At 37.8% G+C, this 19509-nt stretch overlaps 1 protein-coding gene across 1 annotated transcript; it reads left to right on the plus strand.

Annotated features, from left to right (window-relative positions):
• The first annotated feature begins 1098 nt into the window (after positions 1–1098).
• LOC752586 (palmitoyltransferase ZDHHC6) lies at positions 1099–18507 on the plus strand. Its single transcript, XM_030979563.1, has 10 exons — positions 1099–1217; positions 3186–3469; positions 4351–4442; positions 7788–7953; positions 8914–9057; positions 9906–9959; positions 11225–11383; positions 12378–12419; positions 13314–13459; positions 18086–18507. The coding sequence occupies exons 2-10, from the start codon at positions 3221–3223 to the stop codon at positions 18276–18278; spliced, it is 1245 nt and encodes a 414-aa protein (XP_030835423.1). The 5' UTR covers positions 1099–1217; positions 3186–3220; the 3' UTR covers positions 18279–18507.
• Positions 18508–19509: the final 1002 nt, after the last annotated feature.

A 19509-nucleotide genomic window follows, 5' to 3' on the forward strand; every position in this document is an offset into this window, starting at 1 on the left:
TAATTCCTGCAAAGTTCAAGTATTTGATGTTGGCTGCAAAAGGGCCTTTAAACTAAATCATTTTCGATATGATTTAAAAGCTGAATATTTGCTTTTTACTCTTATATAATGTCACATGCCGAAATTTCTAATTGTCTGCATGGGTCTCATAAATTGTTTTATTTTGAAGTTAGTGCTCAAACTGGCATATGCGCGGTGGTAATGATCAAAATGTGTTTTCAACTTTGAGGGCCTCTAAAAATATGACATTTTGAATGAATAATCACATACGCCTAAAAAACCGAACACCTGTGCTTTCGACTCTCATAATTATGTCGAATTTTTTTGCCTGGGTCTTGCCGACTAGGATTGATTGGGACTCAACATGACCGGCACTGTGATTGGGAGGCTCATCTGCACTGTACATATCAGGCTACATGTACGAGAAGTGCCCCTCCCCACTACACACTTCTGATAATTAAAGTCCTTTCCCTTCTCATAAATGCCCCCATTTTCACGTAGCCCTACCGTATGATAAATGCCTCTGTTCAAATCTGACTCAGAGGACATTTTTTTTTTTTTGTCCCGAAAATTGAATATTTGGGCGATCGATATTTTGTTTCGGGGGGGGGGGGGGTAAGGTTAGCTTGTTTGGGTCACCCATTACCGCAATTTTTTTAATTTTTTTTAATTTAAAACAAAAACAAAGGGGGGGGGTTCTTCCAAAACACATACATACCAAAAGTTAAGAGGGGCGACCCCCTCCCCCCCCCCCCCCCCCCCCTGCGTACGCGCCTGGTCAGTACCATGTCATACGATAGCTTTAAAAGCATTAATCTTCTCTCATCATGAAAAAAAAAAAAAAAAAAAATGATCATCTGGTAGCCGAAGGCGTTGGCCTGTAATTCCCGGTCACTGCTTCCGTTTCGCCTGTTGGTTTTTTTTTTTACTGAGTGTATCTAAGCGTATGCACATGAGCGGATTCATGGAAAATCAAAGCGATGCTTCCACCAATACTTACCAATTTGTCTGCTCTTACATTGTCTTTACCGTTAAACCGAGCCGTGAAAACTTTCCTTTTCCTTTTTCGATTGGTCGTTTTGAAGACACTGCAGCCCCTTTATTTGTAGCTGATTTATTGGTCGCTAGTTTCAAGAAGGGCAGAAAAGGTTCCGCTTGAAAATTGAGAGTTAACAAGTGATTTATCGAAGAAAAAAAAAGAAGCGATCCATCGAAGGGTAAGTCAACATTTTGATGACATATTCTTTAAAAATGTAGATTTCCAGACCCAAATCCCCCCATTTGTCGGTAAGTTCTACACTACACTCACTGCCTGCAGGTTGCCACATTTTAAAATTAATAATAATAAATTTGCCTATCGCTGGGCTGGCTGTGTATTAAAAGCTGTGCTATTGATTCTCAACATTTCAAACACCACTGTACAAAACTCAACAGATTTCACTAAAAATCGGTACTTTAGTGACGATTAATGACTCCTAAATATCAGTAAAATACAATTATTTCAAATTTCTGTCGTTCGAAAGAATATTTTAAAATTCTATTGTGAGAGTCCACTGTCAAACTTGCCGATCAACCGCATCGGCATGATTGTGTGCATCTGCAGATCTGTGTGTTATGAGTGTAATGACTATTCATGTATTCAAATACTGCCTAGATCTAGTATTAACACGAAGTGCAGTGCTAGAGGTCAATACGCATTAGCATTGACTCTCTAGTCTATGCTTTGCTGGAGTGGCCAGACCAGGTGTTTAGTTACATCTAGATTCTAATTCTAAGCCTAGAGTCTAGACGACAACAAAAATTGAAAAAAAATTGTTTGGTGGGAGGTTTTTTCATAAACTGGGAATGTTTTTCCATAAACATGGAAGCGGGATCAGGAGAGAGAGAGGGAGGAAGGGCGTGGTCATGGTGGTGGCGGGGGAAGTCTTCCGATCCCACTACGAACTCAGCTGGTGCGATGGTGGGAGAATGCACACATAGCTGCATTTAATCCTGGTGGTGTATTAAAATAGGTATTAAAAACTTGTTCTATTGATTCTCAACATTTCACAGCCCTGCCATAAAAAGGTCTGCTTGATCTGCAAACTTTGGACTAAAATGTTATTTTAGTGGATTCATATCTGATGCAGAAATTTTTGGTCTAGAATCTAGGCCTAGTCTAGAGCGAAACGGCGAACTGTGCGTTATGATTTGTGCCTGGGGCTGGGGCTGGGGCCGGGCTTGGTGTCGTTGGATGGTTGGTGATTTATATAGACAGCATACATGTATTTGCAGCTTTTACTGCTGGCAAATCCATCACATGTTTAAGTCTGCAGATACATATCCCCCTATTTTCTGAAATAAGATGAACATGATTCCATTACTCATTACAAAATTCAGAGAGCAGTTTATGTGATAACAACTTGTGTCAGAAATGCTTGTATTTGTAAAAATGTAAATGTATTGGTGACATCATAATTATGACATTTTCGATATGTACACCTGTATACTATACTCCGAGTCCAAGATACGGCATTTGATTGAACGATCTTACTAACATTTAAAGCATTTCCTTGAACCTAAAGATTTTTTTTTTCTTTAGCATATATCTTAAAGGGGAAGTCCACCCTGAAATTAAGTTAGTTTTAATAGGAGTAGAAAAATGAGAGAAACAAGTCAGTGAAAGTTTGAGCAAATTCCGATTAAAAATAAGGAAGTTAGGATTTTTGAAGTTGTGATCAATCAAACACAAATTGGCAACTCTATGACGTATCATGCGAGCTCAACTTCCATTTGCTCAGTACAAAAATAATCTAAAATTTTCATTTTCCCTCAAGAAAAATTTCAACCATACATGCACCCTAAATATAATAATTGCAAATATGTTTCTATACTCCCCCTGCAAGGAACAAATATATATTCCGTCATCAATAACGAAGAAAACATGATTTTATGGAATATTATGCAAAAAGCAAATGAAGGAGAGCTCGTATAATAAGTCACAGAGTTGCCAATTTGTATTTGATTGATCACAACTTCAATAATTCATAACTTTCTTATTTTCATTCAGAATTTGCTCAAACTTTCACTCACCTGATTTTCTTATTATTCTGCCTCTATCGAAACAAACTTATTTTGGGGGTGGACTTTCCCTTTAACTCCTAAGTGTTTACTGCACCTCATTTAATTTGTCAATTTGCCACCAGGTACGACTACGAGTGTCTGCCGCATATCAGCCATCATGTGCTTCGGGCCTCTACGCCCCTTGCGGCAGCTCTGCCATTGGGGTCCTTTCATTGCGATATTCCTCATGCTCTACATCACCACCAATGCCGTCATCTGTGCCCTGGTCGTATGGCCACCTTTGAAGGAAGACCCTCTCAGTGTGGCCCACTGCGCTCTGCTGGTGATCTGGTGTTTCATCATCTTCTATCACTACTTTTATGCAATGTTCCTGGGACCGGGCTTTGTTCCCAAAGGCTGGAAACCGGTAGGTATTGGTCTCTTAATCTCTCAAGAGCAAGACAAGGCAAAGAGCAGCAAATATTTGAAGCAAATTGTTTTAAATATTAGAATTGAAACTAAAAATCACACAGCCTTCCTTGCACACTTTCAAGTACACAGAATCATACAACCTAAATATCAGAAAAGAGGTTCTTTGTACATGATCTTTAAATGGAATGAGGGATCAATTTGGGTGATCCTTGTATTAGAGTTTCATTTGACTCTTAATTCCTATAATTATATTCAACCCTGTTATTACAAGAGTTTGTACGAGGAAAAAAAATTCTTTTAGTATTAAATAAAATTTGTCGTTCGTACAATGTAGGTCTGCACTTTAAATGATAACATAGACACATGTACCTCTCCCTCCCATTAGACCAAATTTCAGGTATGTAGAAATCATCATCATTACTTCATAACAAGCTAGGTCACGTCATGTGATACTTTTTGTCCCTGTATACAGGTGTATGTGGTTTTCAGTATAAATGAATACACCATTTTATATTAATTGAGTTATGGCTATGGCTAGAAAGGATACAGGCTTGATGATAATTTATTTTATGTTTATATGCAAATGAAGAGGAAGTACTTGCTTTATTATTGTAGCAATTCAATGATTCCAAATAAGGTTCATATTTGTTGTCTTAGATTTAACAATGGAAATTAATTGTGTACATGGTATTGCGATGCACATACATGTACACTCATACACAAATCAATGAAATAATTTGATGAGTTGACAGAAAACAAAAACAAACAATTAACAATCAAAACAAATATATAGTCGTGCATCAAAAATAATGTACATGTAAGTGAGGTGGAATGACGATAGGATTTTAAATCCAGGTTATCTATGTTTTCTTCTAGGAGAAGCAAGAGAATGAAAAATACCTTCAGTATTGTCAATTCTGTGAAGGATACAAAGCTCCAAGGGCCCATCACTGTAGATACTGCAAAAGGTGAGCCCTCACTCCTACTCATATATATTCTTCTTGGTTTTGTATCGTTATATGAATTTGATTAATGAGTATGCAAACTTCAGCTCTTTGTATGTAGCTCTATTAGTTTAAAGGTAAAGACCAGTTATGGTCATGCGATTGCATTGTGAAAGAAACGTTGTGGAATCGATCAGAAAAGGTTGATTATCTAGCATCTAGCATCTGCAAGGTTCTGGAATCATCAAAATGATAAGAAATTTGGCCCATTCTTCGTAAAGTTACAAGCACTATACACAGAAAGATGTATATGGGACTACCCTATATCTCTCACAGACCATGAGAGAAACAGATTTACCAAATATATGAATTAGTAGGCGGTTTCCCGGCAAATTTTTTATCATCATGTATTAGTCAAAACATATTCTTTCACATGATTGGTAATGAGAGCTTCCATTTCATTTTTTGAAATTGGGGCGTTTCCAATACTGGTCTTTACCTTTAACATGATGTTGTCACTCCAATGACGACAGCTGGGGTAATGATATGATTGCAGGGCTCTCAAGGTCAGGGAGAACAGTAACAATACTGATTAGGTCACCCTGGGTAAACAAGAAATATTATTGTTATCTATATAAGGCTTCCAAGTGGTACAATAATTTAGTGTATTTAATATCTTTAGCGCAGTACCTGGATGACTGATCACTATTGTTTTCGTATTGCTCAGTTATCCGGGAACTTCGACTATCGATATCGATATCACACAAAAACAAAGACCATACAAAATACTACAAAACAAAAATATTTACAGAGGTAAATGTTCCAATCATGACAGTTGAAGTTCCCGGATGAATGAGCAATACAAAAACAATATTGGTCTGTCATCCGGGCACTGCGCTAAAGATTGAATACACTGATTTATTGTACCACTTGGAAAATTGGAAGCATTATATACTAGTATCAGGGCTCAAATTAAATTTTTGTCCAAGGGGGCTCTTCCCCCAAAAATAGCCCCTGTGAACCTTCTCACGGGGGCTCTTTTAGTGCTGACGGGGGCTCTTATTTTAATACAAATTTCCATTGGATAAAACTCCTAAATTCCTTGGTATTTTATCATTATCATTTATTTAAGTCGGCATTCTCCCTCTTAGAATTTACTTGTTACATAGCTGTATACTTTTATCCCCGTGATCAGTGGCGGATCCTGGGAAAAAAGAAGGGGGAAAAAAGAGGAATTTTCTTCTTTCTTTTAAAAAAAAAAAGAAGTGTTCCTTTCCCACTTGTATCACAGAGAAACAACAGTTTAAAGTAATTGAGAAAAAAAAGTTTACCCGTCACTGAGACCAGGTCAATCAATCTTCTAGATCCATTATTAGGGTCTAACGTTAGTAGATATAAGGTAGATGCAGGCGCGGATCCAGCAGGGGTGAGCGGGCCTTGCCCCCCCCCCCCCCTTTCCGCAAAAGAGAGAGAGAGAGAGAAAGAGAGAGAAAGAGAAGAAGGAAAGGGAAAGAGGAGAGAAAGGGAAAGAAAGAAGAGAAAGAAGGAAAGAAAAGGGGGAAGAAGGAGATCGGGGGGGGGGGGCAAAAGGGTGTTGCCTCCCAGGCTTTTGCCTCCCCCCAATAAAACAAAATAAGAGAGAAGGAAGGAAGGAAATGGAAAGAAAAAAGGAAAAGAGGAGATAAAGGGAAGGAAAATTGAGGAAGAAGTAAAGAAAAGAAGGGGGATATCATGCTGTTGCAATTTTCCCTCCAACAAGTTGCGGATTGGGCTGGGGCAAAAGGCCTTTGCCTCCCCCCGCCCCCGCTAAAAAAAACAAGAGAGAGAAGGAAGGAAAAGGAAAAAAGGAGAGCTAAAAGGGACCAAAAAAGAGGAAGAAGAAAAAAAAAGGGTGAAAAGAATTTTGATGCGGTTTTCGAGTAGAATTCTGTGAGATGATGATATACTTTCTCGTAGCTTGATGCGACGAAGTGTCTCTATCCAGATACATGTATCTGTTGATAGTATTATAGAATATAGAAGCCTGATATGACCTTCTGCTCCTAACCGACAAGTCACCGCATTAAAATTAAATTGCAAAACACGATGGTGGATGAAACTTTCTAATATTCAAAGATATATGACCTTCAGACCATATTGTTTCATTATTTTTTATTCAATCAATCAACGTCAAAGAATTGATTTATCATCGCACTTCAATTTATTATTTCACCTTTCAATGTATTATCATTCTTATGCATCACGAAAGAACACTGAATTGGATTCTTCAATGATTGTTTTGATTAATTTCCTCCCCTTTCCTTCTCCCTGTTTTTAAAAATACTGATAAAATTTTCAATTTTTCTTAATCAAGGCAAAATATTATTTTCATATTTTCTTTATGCAAGACAGGGAGAGAGAGAGAGAGAGAGAGAGAGAGAGAGAGAGAATATGTTAAGTGAGAATTATCGAGTACAACTATGAATTGCATCCTTTTCAATATTATAATTCCCTGAAAATCTTTATTTTATAATTCCACGGGGGCGATTTTTAATTTTGCAATTGCCCCCGTGGACAACCTGATGGGGACGATTATGGAGCTCACGGGGGCAAATCGCCCATCGCCCCCGTGTATTTTGAGCGCTGACTAGTATATAATAATTTGATTTATTCCTTACTTTTCCACCTCTGTATCTGTTTGTATGTTTATCTGAATGTACAGTATGTGTGTCCCAAGACCCAACTGTCAATCTGTTTGTTTGATAAATTGATCTGTTTCTCTTTGTCCATCCATTTGTATCTTTCTTTTCTTTTCTTTGCCAATTTGCCCTCTCATTGTGTCTTTCTTGATCTGTCCCTTATCTTATCCCTTTATCAAAAGCTATCTCCTTTACCATCATTTCATTTCTCTCTCTTTCCATCCTTTTATTCTTCTTTCTCTTACTTTTTATCCCTCATCCCTCTCTTTTTCCATCCCCTCATTCCTTTTCTTTTTAATAACCCCTCACCCTCCCTTTTATTTTCATCGCTCCAATCCTCTTTCTTATTTGACTCCCTTTCTTTTTATCCCCTCATCCCTCTTAATCATGTTGTGGTCTAGTGGATAAGTTGTCGAACTGTGGATCACAGGGTCTATGGTTCGAGTCCCGCCGCAGCACTAATGTCCTTTGGCAAGACATTAATCTCCAGCCACTCTCTACCAAAGTGTTAAATGGGTACCGGTAGAAAGGAATTCCTTGAATGCTTTGAGCGCCGAAATCGGCAGCTTAGCAGAGCCGGGTAATATTCAGAGCGCCTTGAGCACCTTGCATGGTGGATATGTTCGCTATATAAATATCTGATATTATTATTATTAATCTCTCATAATCACGCTTTTCTGTTTTTAAACAGATGTGTGATGAAGATGGATCATCACTGTCCATGGATAAACACTTGTTGTGGTCATTTTAACCACGCCCACTTCACCAGCTTCCTCATCTTTGCCGTACTGGGCTGTGGACATGGAGCTATAGTCTGCATGTACACTCTCTATATACAAGTCTTTCAAATAGTACTGGTATGTATGGTTTTGTCTTAAAGGTATAGACCAGTTTTGGAAACGCCTCTCTCTCAAAAAATGAAATGAAAGCTCTTATGACCAAATCAGACCAATCATGTGAAAGAATATGTTTTGACTAATATGTGATGATACAAATTTTGCCGGGAAACTGCCTACTAATTGATATATTTGGTAAATTATTATATCTATCCGGACTGGATAGATATCGGGTAGTCCCATACATCTCTCTGTTTACAGAGCGTGTAACTTCACCAAGACTAGGCCATATTTCTGATCACTTTGATGATTCCGGAACCTTGCAGTACAGACTAATATTTATATGCTAGATGATCAACCTTTTCTGATCGATTACACAACGTTTCTTTAACAATGCAATCGCATGACCAGAACTGGTCTATACCTTTAAAACTGGCCCACATTGTTGTGCTACTACCCTCTTTTATGGGCTAGAAATTGGTAACTATTATACAAGAATTTCAGAGTAAAATTTTATGCAATGACCAACACCTTTTGTGGTCATTTTAACTGTGGCCACTTAATGGCTTTACTAAAGAAACTTGGTAATGATCGTTATAATGTGTTTTTTTTATAGGCTAGATAATGAACTCAAAGAAATCTTGTTTATTATCCAATGGTGACTTGACCTGCGTGAAGTTCATTCATCTTCATGCACTCACAGACATGGAGAAATGACAGTCTGGCATTAGATTTATAATAGATATTGCTTAATCCCGAAAAGAAAATCGGAATTATATATTCTTCAAAATTGATTCCATGTCTAATTGTCTATTCACTCTTAGAGAAGGTACATGTAGATGTCTGTTTCATTTGTAGATTATATTTGAAGTATTACAAATTTACACTTACAGTGTATGTTTTCCATTAGAAAGATGTATGAAACAGTAATTGAATACCGGTAAGCAAAATAATCTTTTTTTTTGTTTCTTAACTCCTCAGTATCCTCGCAGGCGATACATGATGGAATCGCTTCAGAATTCCCCATACCTTACATTCGGTTTTGGTCATCTTATATGTGCTATTCTTGCTGTTGGTTTTGCCCTCGGAGTTTGTGTAGCTGTTGGTGTTTTATTCGTTATTCAGGTAAAGTGAAAATTTTGAGAGAAATGAGATTGACACTAAAGCATGTTTAGAGAGAACAGGGGGTGTTTCACAAAGACTAAGAACGACTTTAAGTTGGACTTAACTATGCCAGGCCGTTCATGCCACTGTTTGCTCTTACCATTTACTGGCATTATTTTCTGAAAGGAAGTATAAATCGTGGTGGCAAATCTACAGAATTTACATCTTTTGATAATTCATTATTGAAGAAAAAAATGTATCTAAAGATCATAATTGAGAGACCAATAGTGAGAGCAACCAGTGGCATGAATGGCCTGTCATAGTTAAGTCCAACTGAAAGTCGATCTTAGTCCTTGTGAAACACCCCTCTTGTCTTACAGTGACATCATGCATCAAATTTATATACCCAGTAGTCCAAACACATAGACAGCAGGGGTCTACTATTAATGATCTTTGTGGCAGATTAGCACTGTGCTGAATAAAGTATCTGATCAGTCTATACTGCTGCTACTATTATGTATGAAATCTCCTTATAGACTATTTCTTGAAAGTGATGGCTACTTTGTTTTATATTCAAGTTAAAAACAAGCAAACATCACTCTAGTAAATGGGCTATTTCATTTTTCAAAATAAAAACAAATTCATAGCTTGGTTGCTAGAAGTGAGCTAAAGTTTTACCTGTGACATAGTCTAAAGAGCCATGAATTTACATTCAAAAGATGCTTTTTAATTTTACTGGAAAAGAACAAAGTATTCTTATTATCATAATTATTATTCCATACGGTTAAGTTTAGTGATCCATTAATGACATGAATTTTATTACATTTGCCTTTTACACTCTTGGTTGAACTTTTTCTTTTTTTTTACAGATGAGATCTATACTTAAAAATGAGACAGGTATTGAGTCGTGGATTAAAACAAAGGTAAGTTTAAATATATATATATATATACAAACTTATGAGTTTATTTCTCTCTGTTTGTTAATAATTGTAATCGTAGGGTATTGAAGTTAAATCTGTAGAGCATTTTTATGTTGGAATTTTGACAGTGGAACATATTCAGGATCTGTATAGCTAGAGGAAAACAGTTCTTTTTAAAAAGTCTCAAAAAATATGTGCTACAGTTTTTTTCAAAGATACCTAAAAGATAAAGGTTTTATGCAAAGACACCTATACTTTTTACTCCCCCAAAATAGTGTGAAAATAACTTGAAATCATGAAATAAACTTGGAAGAGTTATGTATGAGCATGCAAGGATGAATTTATTAGATTTTGGATTATAGTTGAATTTCGAAGATCACATTTCGTAAAAGTGTGAAGGAATGCCAGAAAAGGGCTAGTTAAGATGATATCTTGAAAAGCATTAAAGCACTTCAAATTAAACTTGGATAAGTGTGAATGAGCATGCAAGGATGAACTGATCAGATTTTGGATATACCCATAACAGGTCAAAGGTGAAAGATCACAGGGTACAAAAATCCAAATCCCCAAGGGGGTGACATGCTTTCGAGTAATAGCAATTTCAATTGCTTTTGTCACCTCTAACCAGCAGATTGTATCCTTCACTCTCTCCTCTCCACTTTCCTAAAACTGTCTGCATGTATAACAAAATCTCTATGTATTATCTCATCTGATTGTTATACTCACTGTATGTTTTCTGATTACCGGTAGTCAAATAAATAATAATAACATTTCAACAAAAATTAAACCTATGTTGACCAAATTGGACTTGAGTACAATACAACTATCTATGATCATGAAAAGATTAAATGACAAGTGTTGGGGTTAGTGAGGTCAGAGGTTAAAAGTTACAGGATCATTGATCAATGGACATATTAGAGACGCAGCTGCATTCAACATGTTTAAAAAGTTTTGCTAATTATTAGGGAAAAATAAAGATTTTGTTTGTAAACTTCCACATCTTCAGTATAAACTTCATAATCTTACTTACAGCCCGTCTGCACTAGTTTGGCCAGGAGGGATTAGACCACCCAACGTGGTCACTGACAGGTGGTTATCTCATCAAATCAGCTCTCAATTAACATTAAAAAAAGGGGGATCATGGGGGACTAGCGGTCACCGATTAGGCATTGTTTGCAATATAGAGGGCGCAAGAAACTATGAGTAGTGCAGTGGGGCTTCAATAGAATCTCACTGAATGTGTATGTCACTGTCCTTCCATCCTTCAGGCAAACGCAAGACACAAACGTTCTGGAGGAACCTTTAGGTATCCCTACCTCCTTGGCTGGAAGAAAAACCTGAGGGAAGTCTTCACGATGTCTGGTATCCCAAAGGGAGATGGGATTACGTGGTCTATCATAGACGGCTGTGATCAGTACACATTAACGGTGAGTGAGGGGTTTTTATAAAGAATGAATGAATATCTTTGTCTTCAAATTAGCATCACTGTGAGGGAAGTCTTTACGGTGTCTGGTATTCCAAAGGGAAATTGGATTACCTGGTCTATCATAGACAGCTGTGACCAGTACACATTAACAGTGAGTGAGGGGTTTTATGAAGATTAAATGAATATCTTTGTTCTCAAATTGGCATCACTGTTATTTATCATTTGTGCTGCTCTGTTCCCATAAAAGTAATGTAATAGATAAATAGAACACTACAAAATCATATCGAGAAGTACCCCCAGACTTTGTCAGTGCTAAACAAAAGGGACACTTCAGTCACCATAGTTACTTAAGTTACCTAACTTTATTAAGTCAAAGACATTTTATTGCATCACGGTGTCGAAAAGGGCAGATGTGATGAAAAGAACGACTGAACATAGTTCAGCCTCAAGATATAACAACATGGCACAGGTTGTTTTATGTAGAAAACATTAAATTTGCCATTGATTGCCAATTCTGAGAATTTAATGCATTTTCTAATAATTTTTCAATGAAGAAATGCAACATATTAATAGCAAATTCATGAAAAATTTGTGAAATAAGAGTGAACAATTTCATGGAGTGGGATGTTTTTGAGGGGATGGTATCATTTTGTTTTCATGTTGTATTGCCTCCTTTGTTTGTTTGTTGTTGTAATATCTTTTTGCTCTCTTTATTTTCATATTTTGGGTGCCATTCAGGAATAAAGGTTAATTTTTTCAGTGATGGCTGAGTTGTAAATAGAAATTATGATATTCAGACAACTGCACAGTGAGAAAATGTTAAGATGGGATAAATGATTTGAGTGTGCATAACAATGCATGGGCATCAGATGTGGAAAAGATTTAGAATTTCCCCTGTAAGCAGATGGATATCTTGGATTTTGTCAGGTTGTTTTGTCCAGTTTTCTCAAGATGCGTTTTCAACAGGCTAATTGATGGCTTTTGTCTCTTTGCAGAAAGAACAACTGGCACAAAAGGCAGAGAAGAAACATCGTTTGGTGAGTACAGTTAGATTCATTCCCGAGGATATTGCCTGTTTGAAGAGTTGCTGATACAAATGCTCTATCCCCTCAGTATATTTTAGTCCTGATTTCCTTAAAGGCATCATTTAACAATGTTAAATCTGAGATGTATGGCCCTACGTGTTATCAGTGTCTGTGATATGGTGTGATATTGAAGCCTTGAAAAATTGCGCTTCAAAATGCTCATGAATTACCTCATAAATGTAAAAATCTTTGAGTGACCGGTTTTACCGTACTCATTTTCCCCAATAGACTGTAGTATTATGAAAACCGTTAAGAAAATGCAAAATTTGATTTCGATTTCCAATCATAAATATCTTGATAATCAGACAGGCGAAATGAAATGATCTTTGTTAGTTTGTCAAAAGACAAGCAGCCGTATTTTGAAATTTTTATAATCGCTGAATTTAGTTGTTGGGTAATCTATAGAGTAATGAATTGCTATTATAAAGGTGAGAAGTATCAAAAGCATACGCATCCCAACTGTTGGGTAGATTGAGGGGACAGATATTTTCTAATCACAGAAATGTTGCATAGTTAATCACACCCATAGGCTTAATACAGGTAGGCAATTTGTAAAAATGTTTCATCATACTTCTTCATGTTTTAGGTCCAATCTCTAATATACACTGTACTCTCCCTAGAATCCCTAGAAACATTTAAACAGAATGTAAAAGTCATATGCATGTACCGGTAATGTTCATATGTTATTTTAGTAAATTATATATTAAATGTACATCTATGCATATTTGTTCTCATTTTCCTATGTAACTCATTCTAATTCTATCCCTCTGCGCCTCAGAATAGTTAACTAGATCGATGGCATATACAAATGCTGTATTATATTATTAATTCTGTTTGTATGAACAGGTGGAATATGAGATCACAGATGACTACAGTGGTTACATTTGTACCTTCTCTCACGGTCTCTGTACCCTCATCAGAGTGCCTCTCTCGGATGAACCAAGGATACCGGTAGAATATGGTGATATCGTCATGGTTTCCAGATGGAAAAAGTGAGTTTTTCTTTCGTATCAATTGATTTCTTTCTCTTTGGAGGTTTGAAAGCCTGTCTGCACTAGTTTGGCCAAGAGGGATTAGACCCCCCTGCAAGGTAACTGACAGGTGGTTATCTTATCAAATCAGCTCTCAATTAACAAAAGAAAAAGGGGACATGAGGGACCAACGGTCACCACTAAGGCATTGTTTACTATATAGAGGGCGCAAGTAGCTATAAGTAATGCAGTGGGGCTTTAAACTTTATCTTTGTTTCATTTATGAAGCATTATGGCTTGGGTCAGTGTGTGGTTCTTAACTATTTTGGCCTTGTGACGTTGGTGTGCACCTCTATAGGTAGCCTCTCTCATTTTGAGCTCTGTAATTTGTTTCATTTTTCACCAATTTTGGTTGGATTTAGTATTTGTATTTTCAACATTGTGTTTGATATTGGTCAAGGAACAGAGGTAATCAATTTGTAAGGTGTATTTTGGTGTGAATTTGCAGTATTTCTGTTAAGTTTAATGTTAGATGTTCTTGTTCAATTTTACTGTACAGGCATGTGCATTAAGCTTTACTGGTACTTTGCTTGTATACCATTTGAATGTACTGACATTCACAATAGTCTCTTTTGTATGCTCCTTTTGTGTAAGCTATTCCTGCTTGTACAATGGATGGAAAGCCATTGAAAGTGTTGTTTTCTATAGGGCTTGTTATTTCTATTCTGTACACTTTGAATCAGCCCTATATAACCAAGGAATGTTTTACTTGTACTGGCTCACACATGAAGAGCCTCCACTGTAAACATCTCAAATATTGTAGTCAACCTATACTATACTACTGTAATTCGACAGCTACATTTCGATGTCTCCTTAATTCTGGAGATATCCAGCCCAATCCTGGTCCAGTGAATCGCACTGAGAATGTTTCCAATATTGGCCATACCAACTCACCTCCTTATTCAGCTGATTGTACAGCTTTACATATTTCATACAACTTGAATGATCTCCATCAGATTAATAACCAGCCGCTTAATTTACTACCCATGAATGTTTGGAGCAGGATCTGCGATCTTGGCATCGGTCGCCGACGTCGAACTCATCGCGGACGTGGGCGGCGTACGATACCAAGGCCGGATTTCCCTCCACCAATGTCGGTATCATCCAATAGCCTCAAACTTGGCCTTTGGAATGCACGTTCCATGACCAATAAAACACACGCAATTACTGATTTGATTGTTGAACATGATCTAGATGTTCTAGTCATCACCGAGTCGTGGCTCTCTGGAGACAGTAAGAGGGATGGTCTCATATTAGCTGATCTAAGATCTGGTTTGCCTAATTATGATTTCACCCATCGACCCCGGTTATCTTCCAAGGGCGGTGGGATTTTGCTTCTCTATAGATCCACGGCTCGCTGTACCTTGAACAACAACAATGATTTTGCATCTTTTGAATTACTGGATGTCACACTCAATCTGACACCTTCATCTGCTGTAAGGTTGTACTGTATTTATCGACCACCCCCGTCTGCCAATAATAATCTCTCCAACGGCACATTCTTGGATGAATTTCCAACTCTCCTTGAAGGTGCTGTTGTAGATGATCATTTTCCTCTATTATTGGGTGATTTCAACATACATGTTGATGATCCCAATGATAATTTTGCAAAATCTGTTATGACATGTGTTGATTCTTTAGGGTTCAAGCAACATGTTCGTGAACCAACCCATCGCGCAGGTCACACTCTAGATTTGATTTTCACAAGGAATTCGGATGATGTCTGCAACGTGAACTCGCTATCTTCCATGCCTTCCGACCATTGTGCACTTGTCACCACTGTCAATATCGCAAGGCCGAAGAATCCCAAGAAAGAGGTTTCCTTCAGGAAATATCGCAGCATTGACAAGGACTCTCTACGCAACTCTATTGACACAATGTTCCATTCACTTCCTGATCTATCTTGTCCATCTGCTTCCGCGGAGCATTACAACTCATCTTTGCGGACGTTGATTGATGAGCACGCTCCAATCCAGGTCAAGACTGTATCAATCAGACCTGATGCGCCATGGTTTACCGATGATATCCAGGAAGCCAAGAGGCGAAGGCGTCGTGCGGAACGTCGTTCGATCAAGTCTGGACTTTTTGTTGATAGAGAGCTGTACCGCCGTGAATGCGAGTCATATTATGAGTGCATCTTCAATGCGAAGTCAGCGTATCTCAAAGATCTCATCAAGAATGCTGACACTAAAGAACTGTTTCGTCTTGTGAAGACACTCTCAACGCCCACTCAATCTTCACCTCTTCCAGATCATTCTTCTGATAGTGAACTCGCCAACAGATTTGCTACATTCTTCAGGGAAAAAGTCGCCAAAGTTGTATCCTCTTTCCCTAATGTAGTACCAGCACCAGCTTCAAGATCTTTTGCTCCAGGCCCTCGTCATGAACTCTCTGATTTCTGCCTTGTATCCCTCTCACAAGTCAGGAAGCTCATCACTTCACTTCCTTCTAAACACTGTAAGCTAGATCCGATTCCTACCTGGCTTCTAAAGGAAGTCCTCGATGAACTCCTTCCTCACATAACCAAACTGTTCAATCTCTCGTTATCATCCGGAATAGTTCCAGAGTCTTTTAAGACTTCTCTGCTTCTTCCCCTCCTAAAGAAGCCGAGTCTCGACACGAATGGACTTAAGAACTACAGGCCCATCGCAAACCTGCCATTCCTTGGGAAGGTTTTGGAACGTATTGTGTCACTACAGCTGAAAGCCCACATTGACAATCTCGCTTTGTTTCCAATCCACCAATCTGCCTATCGGAATCATCATTCTACTGAGACTGCAACTGTCAAGGTCCTAAATGACCTACTTCTAGCTGTAGATAAGGGTAATGAAGCTGTCCTCATCTTGCTTGATTACACTGCCGCATTTGACACTATCAACCACGACCTGTTACTCCATCGCTTAGAGAACGACTTCTCCATCACCGGCACCGTACTTCAATGGATTCGCTCCTATCTCATGCACCGAACTCAGAAGGTGATCATCAATGACACCAACTCGGAATCATTTCCCCTCATCTGCGGCGTTCCTCAGGGTTCCGTGGTCGGCCCCCTCCTGTTTATTCTTTACACCAGCCCTCTCTCAAATGTTATTAACCTTCATCAGAATATTCAACACACTATGTATGCAGACGACACCCAGATTTATGTAACTCTTCACCCAAACAGCAGGACAGTAGCCGCGAACAAACTCACCAGTTGCCTCAATGAAATCAAAACCTGGTCTTTTCAAAACTGTCTCTGCCTTAATGATTCAAAATCTGAAATGATTCATATTACTTCTAAATTTCGGAACTCAGACCCCTTTCCTGATCTTGTTATTAGTGATGGCTCTCTCAGTTGTTGTGCTTCTGTGCGTGACCTTGGTTTAAATATTGACAGCAATCTTACTTTCAAACAACACATTAGTAATATTTGTAAGTCTGCTTCCTTTGGTATATATAAGATCAGTAGAATCAGGAGGCTACTTGACCGACCCACAACTTCAAAATTAGTCCATGCTTTTGTCTCGACCCATATCGATTACTGTAATTCTTCTCTTTCTGGCCTCCCTCAGTCACATCTAGTCCCACTTCAAAGGGTACAGAATAGCGCTGCTCGGCTTGTGACTCTCTCGCGTAAATCAGAGCACATAACTCCAATATTGAACTCACTACATTGGCTTAAAATTCACCACCGCATATCCTTCAAAATTCTTCTCCTGTGCTACAAAGCTATCAATGGCTTAGCCCCCTCTTACCTTTCCGATCTCATATCCTTACGTTCCCGTACGTCGTCACGAACACTTCGTTCATCTTCCACATTACTGTTAACACCTGGACCCCGCACTAACACCCGGTATGGTGACCGCGCCTTTTCAGTTATTGCCCCCGCTCTCTGGAACAAACTGCCCGCCTTTATTCACTGCGCCCCCTCTGTATCTCAATTCAAATCTCTACTCAAAACCTATCTTTTCAAATTGTAAATTGCAGTTGTGCGTCGGTCAATGGAGGTGCGCACCATATTTGTCTTTATTTAGTTGATTGCCACTGTTTTTCTTACCTTATCTATGTTACTTTTGTATTTTTGCTTTTTCTTCTAATTTAATTCTACGGGTTATAGTCTTCTCTTAATCAGAACACTGTGCGCTTAGAAACATCAGTATTAAGCGCCTAATAAATGTTATGTATTATTATTATTATTATCTGATATGTCTGTCAGTGCCATGGTTCCTCTACCTCTAAAATGCAAATTTTGGACAGTATCTTTCATTGGGGGGTTTTTCACAAAGATCCTAAGTCAAACTTAACTTAAACATTAACTTAACTTTTATGGAGAGCCATTTTAACCTTAAAATGAAATATATTCAAAAGCAAAAATTTCTCCTTGATAATAGAAAATATGAAAGACTTGAATCAACATTTTATGCCTTTTAAGAAAACTTTTACAAAATATTTTAAAAGATGCTAATGGCTTTCCATAATTGTTAAGTCCAACTGAGACTTCAGTTGATCTTAGTCTTTGTGAAACACCCCCCCTGTACTCAACTTGATCTGTATTTAATGCTGGGGAAAATAATCTCAAATCAAGTTGTACCTATTTTAATACAGATATTGGTTGTATGGTGATGTGGTGCTGGACTCTGATGATGAGGCTGATGAGGACACCAAGAAGTCCAAGAAGCGTGTCCGAGGTTGGTTTCCTGCCAACTGCGCCAAGGAGTTGAAATTTGAGGAGGAGGAGGAGGAGGATGGAAGGAGCAACAGCCATGCAAACAACAAGGTCAAGTCCAAGGATGACTGAGGAAACGTCCCAGATGCAAAGAATCAACCTATAAAAAAAAAAATTATCCACAATATTTTAGACTAACAGTAGAGGAGTATGAAGAAAATAAATCAAGTTTTATGTTTCTTTATTTTCTTCATACCGGTACTCCTCAACTATTTTAGCCTAAAATATTGTGGATAATTTTTTTTTTTATAGGTTGATTCTATACACTCTAAGGTACACAATTTGTTTAAATATAGATGATTGGTACCATGGGTGTCGATCCTTACGTAATACCTATTCATCAGGGGGGATGAATGAATAGATCATCCCCCCCTGATGAATAGGTATCAGTTACAGATCAACACCCATGATTGGTACACACTTAGGGCATGTTCTGCAACTACTGAATGTGGTGAATTACTCAATCTACATTGTATCTGCTAGCTTTTGTACTAAAGCTATTAAAAGATGTAGTGATGGCAAAATAAAGGGAAAATTTCACCTTCTTAGTTTGGAAACGAAAGTATCACCTTTTATTTATGAAAGAATCTGAAGACCTTGATTTAAACTTTACTATACCATTGTTACCACCCCTATTTATTTTCACTGGCTCAAAGTAATGCTCGATTGTTTATCTTGCAATAGGTGTGCTGTATATATTTCAGTACCTTGTAAACTTACTAACAAGCGCAACACACATATGCACATAACGAGGTACAGTATCATTGTATGCATGTGGGCCTGAATAATTAGCTTAGTTTTTGTAACAGTCCTCAGCTGAAGCAATCGTCTAAGACACCTGGGGGGTGTTTCACAAAGATCCTAAGTTGGACTTAACATTTATGGAAAGCCGTTAGCCTCTATGAAAATATTTTGTAAAAGTTTGTTTTAAAAGGCATAAAATGTTGAATCAAATCATTCATATTTTCGAGAGTTCATGTTCTTGACAGGGAATTTATAAAAAGTCTAAATTACTTAAATTTTTGCTTTTGAATATATTTCATTATAAGGCTACAAATGGCTCTCCATAATATTTTAGTCCAACTTAGAGTTAAGTTCGACTTAGAATCTTTGTGAAACAACCCCCATGGTAACCCAAACTATAAAGTTTAGCAAGAACCCTGTATCAGACGATACTTGTTATTTCCTCGCAAGCAGTTGCCAACCCAACGTTGTGAATATGGGAACAATTAATTACTTATAATTCCCAAATTGTGTGATATATGGGTATAAAAATTCATAGATCTATTAAGTGTAAGAATGA

The sequence above is a fragment of the Strongylocentrotus purpuratus genome, unplaced genomic scaffold (assembly GCF_000002235.5).
Source record: "Strongylocentrotus purpuratus isolate Spur 01 unplaced genomic scaffold, Spur_5.0 spur5_scaffold_10, whole genome shotgun sequence".
NCBI classification, from domain to species: domain Eukaryota; kingdom Metazoa; phylum Echinodermata; class Echinoidea; order Camarodonta; family Strongylocentrotidae; genus Strongylocentrotus; species Strongylocentrotus purpuratus.

What these genes read in the sequence shown, in the direction of transcription:
- LOC752586 (XM_030979563.1), top strand. Translation starts at nt 3,221, where the DNA reads ATGTGCTTCGGGCCTCTACGCCCCTTGCGGCAGCTCTGCCATTGGGGT. An exon ending in CACTGTAGATACTGCAAAAG is followed by an intron (nt 4,443 to 7,787) that starts GTGAGCCCTCAC and finishes GTTTTTAAACAG; the next exon opens with ATGTGTGATGAAGATGGATC. An exon ending in GTGATCAGTACACATTAACG is followed by an intron (nt 11,384 to 12,377) that starts GTGAGTGAGGGG and finishes GTCTCTTTGCAG; the next exon opens with AAAGAACAACTGGCACAAAA.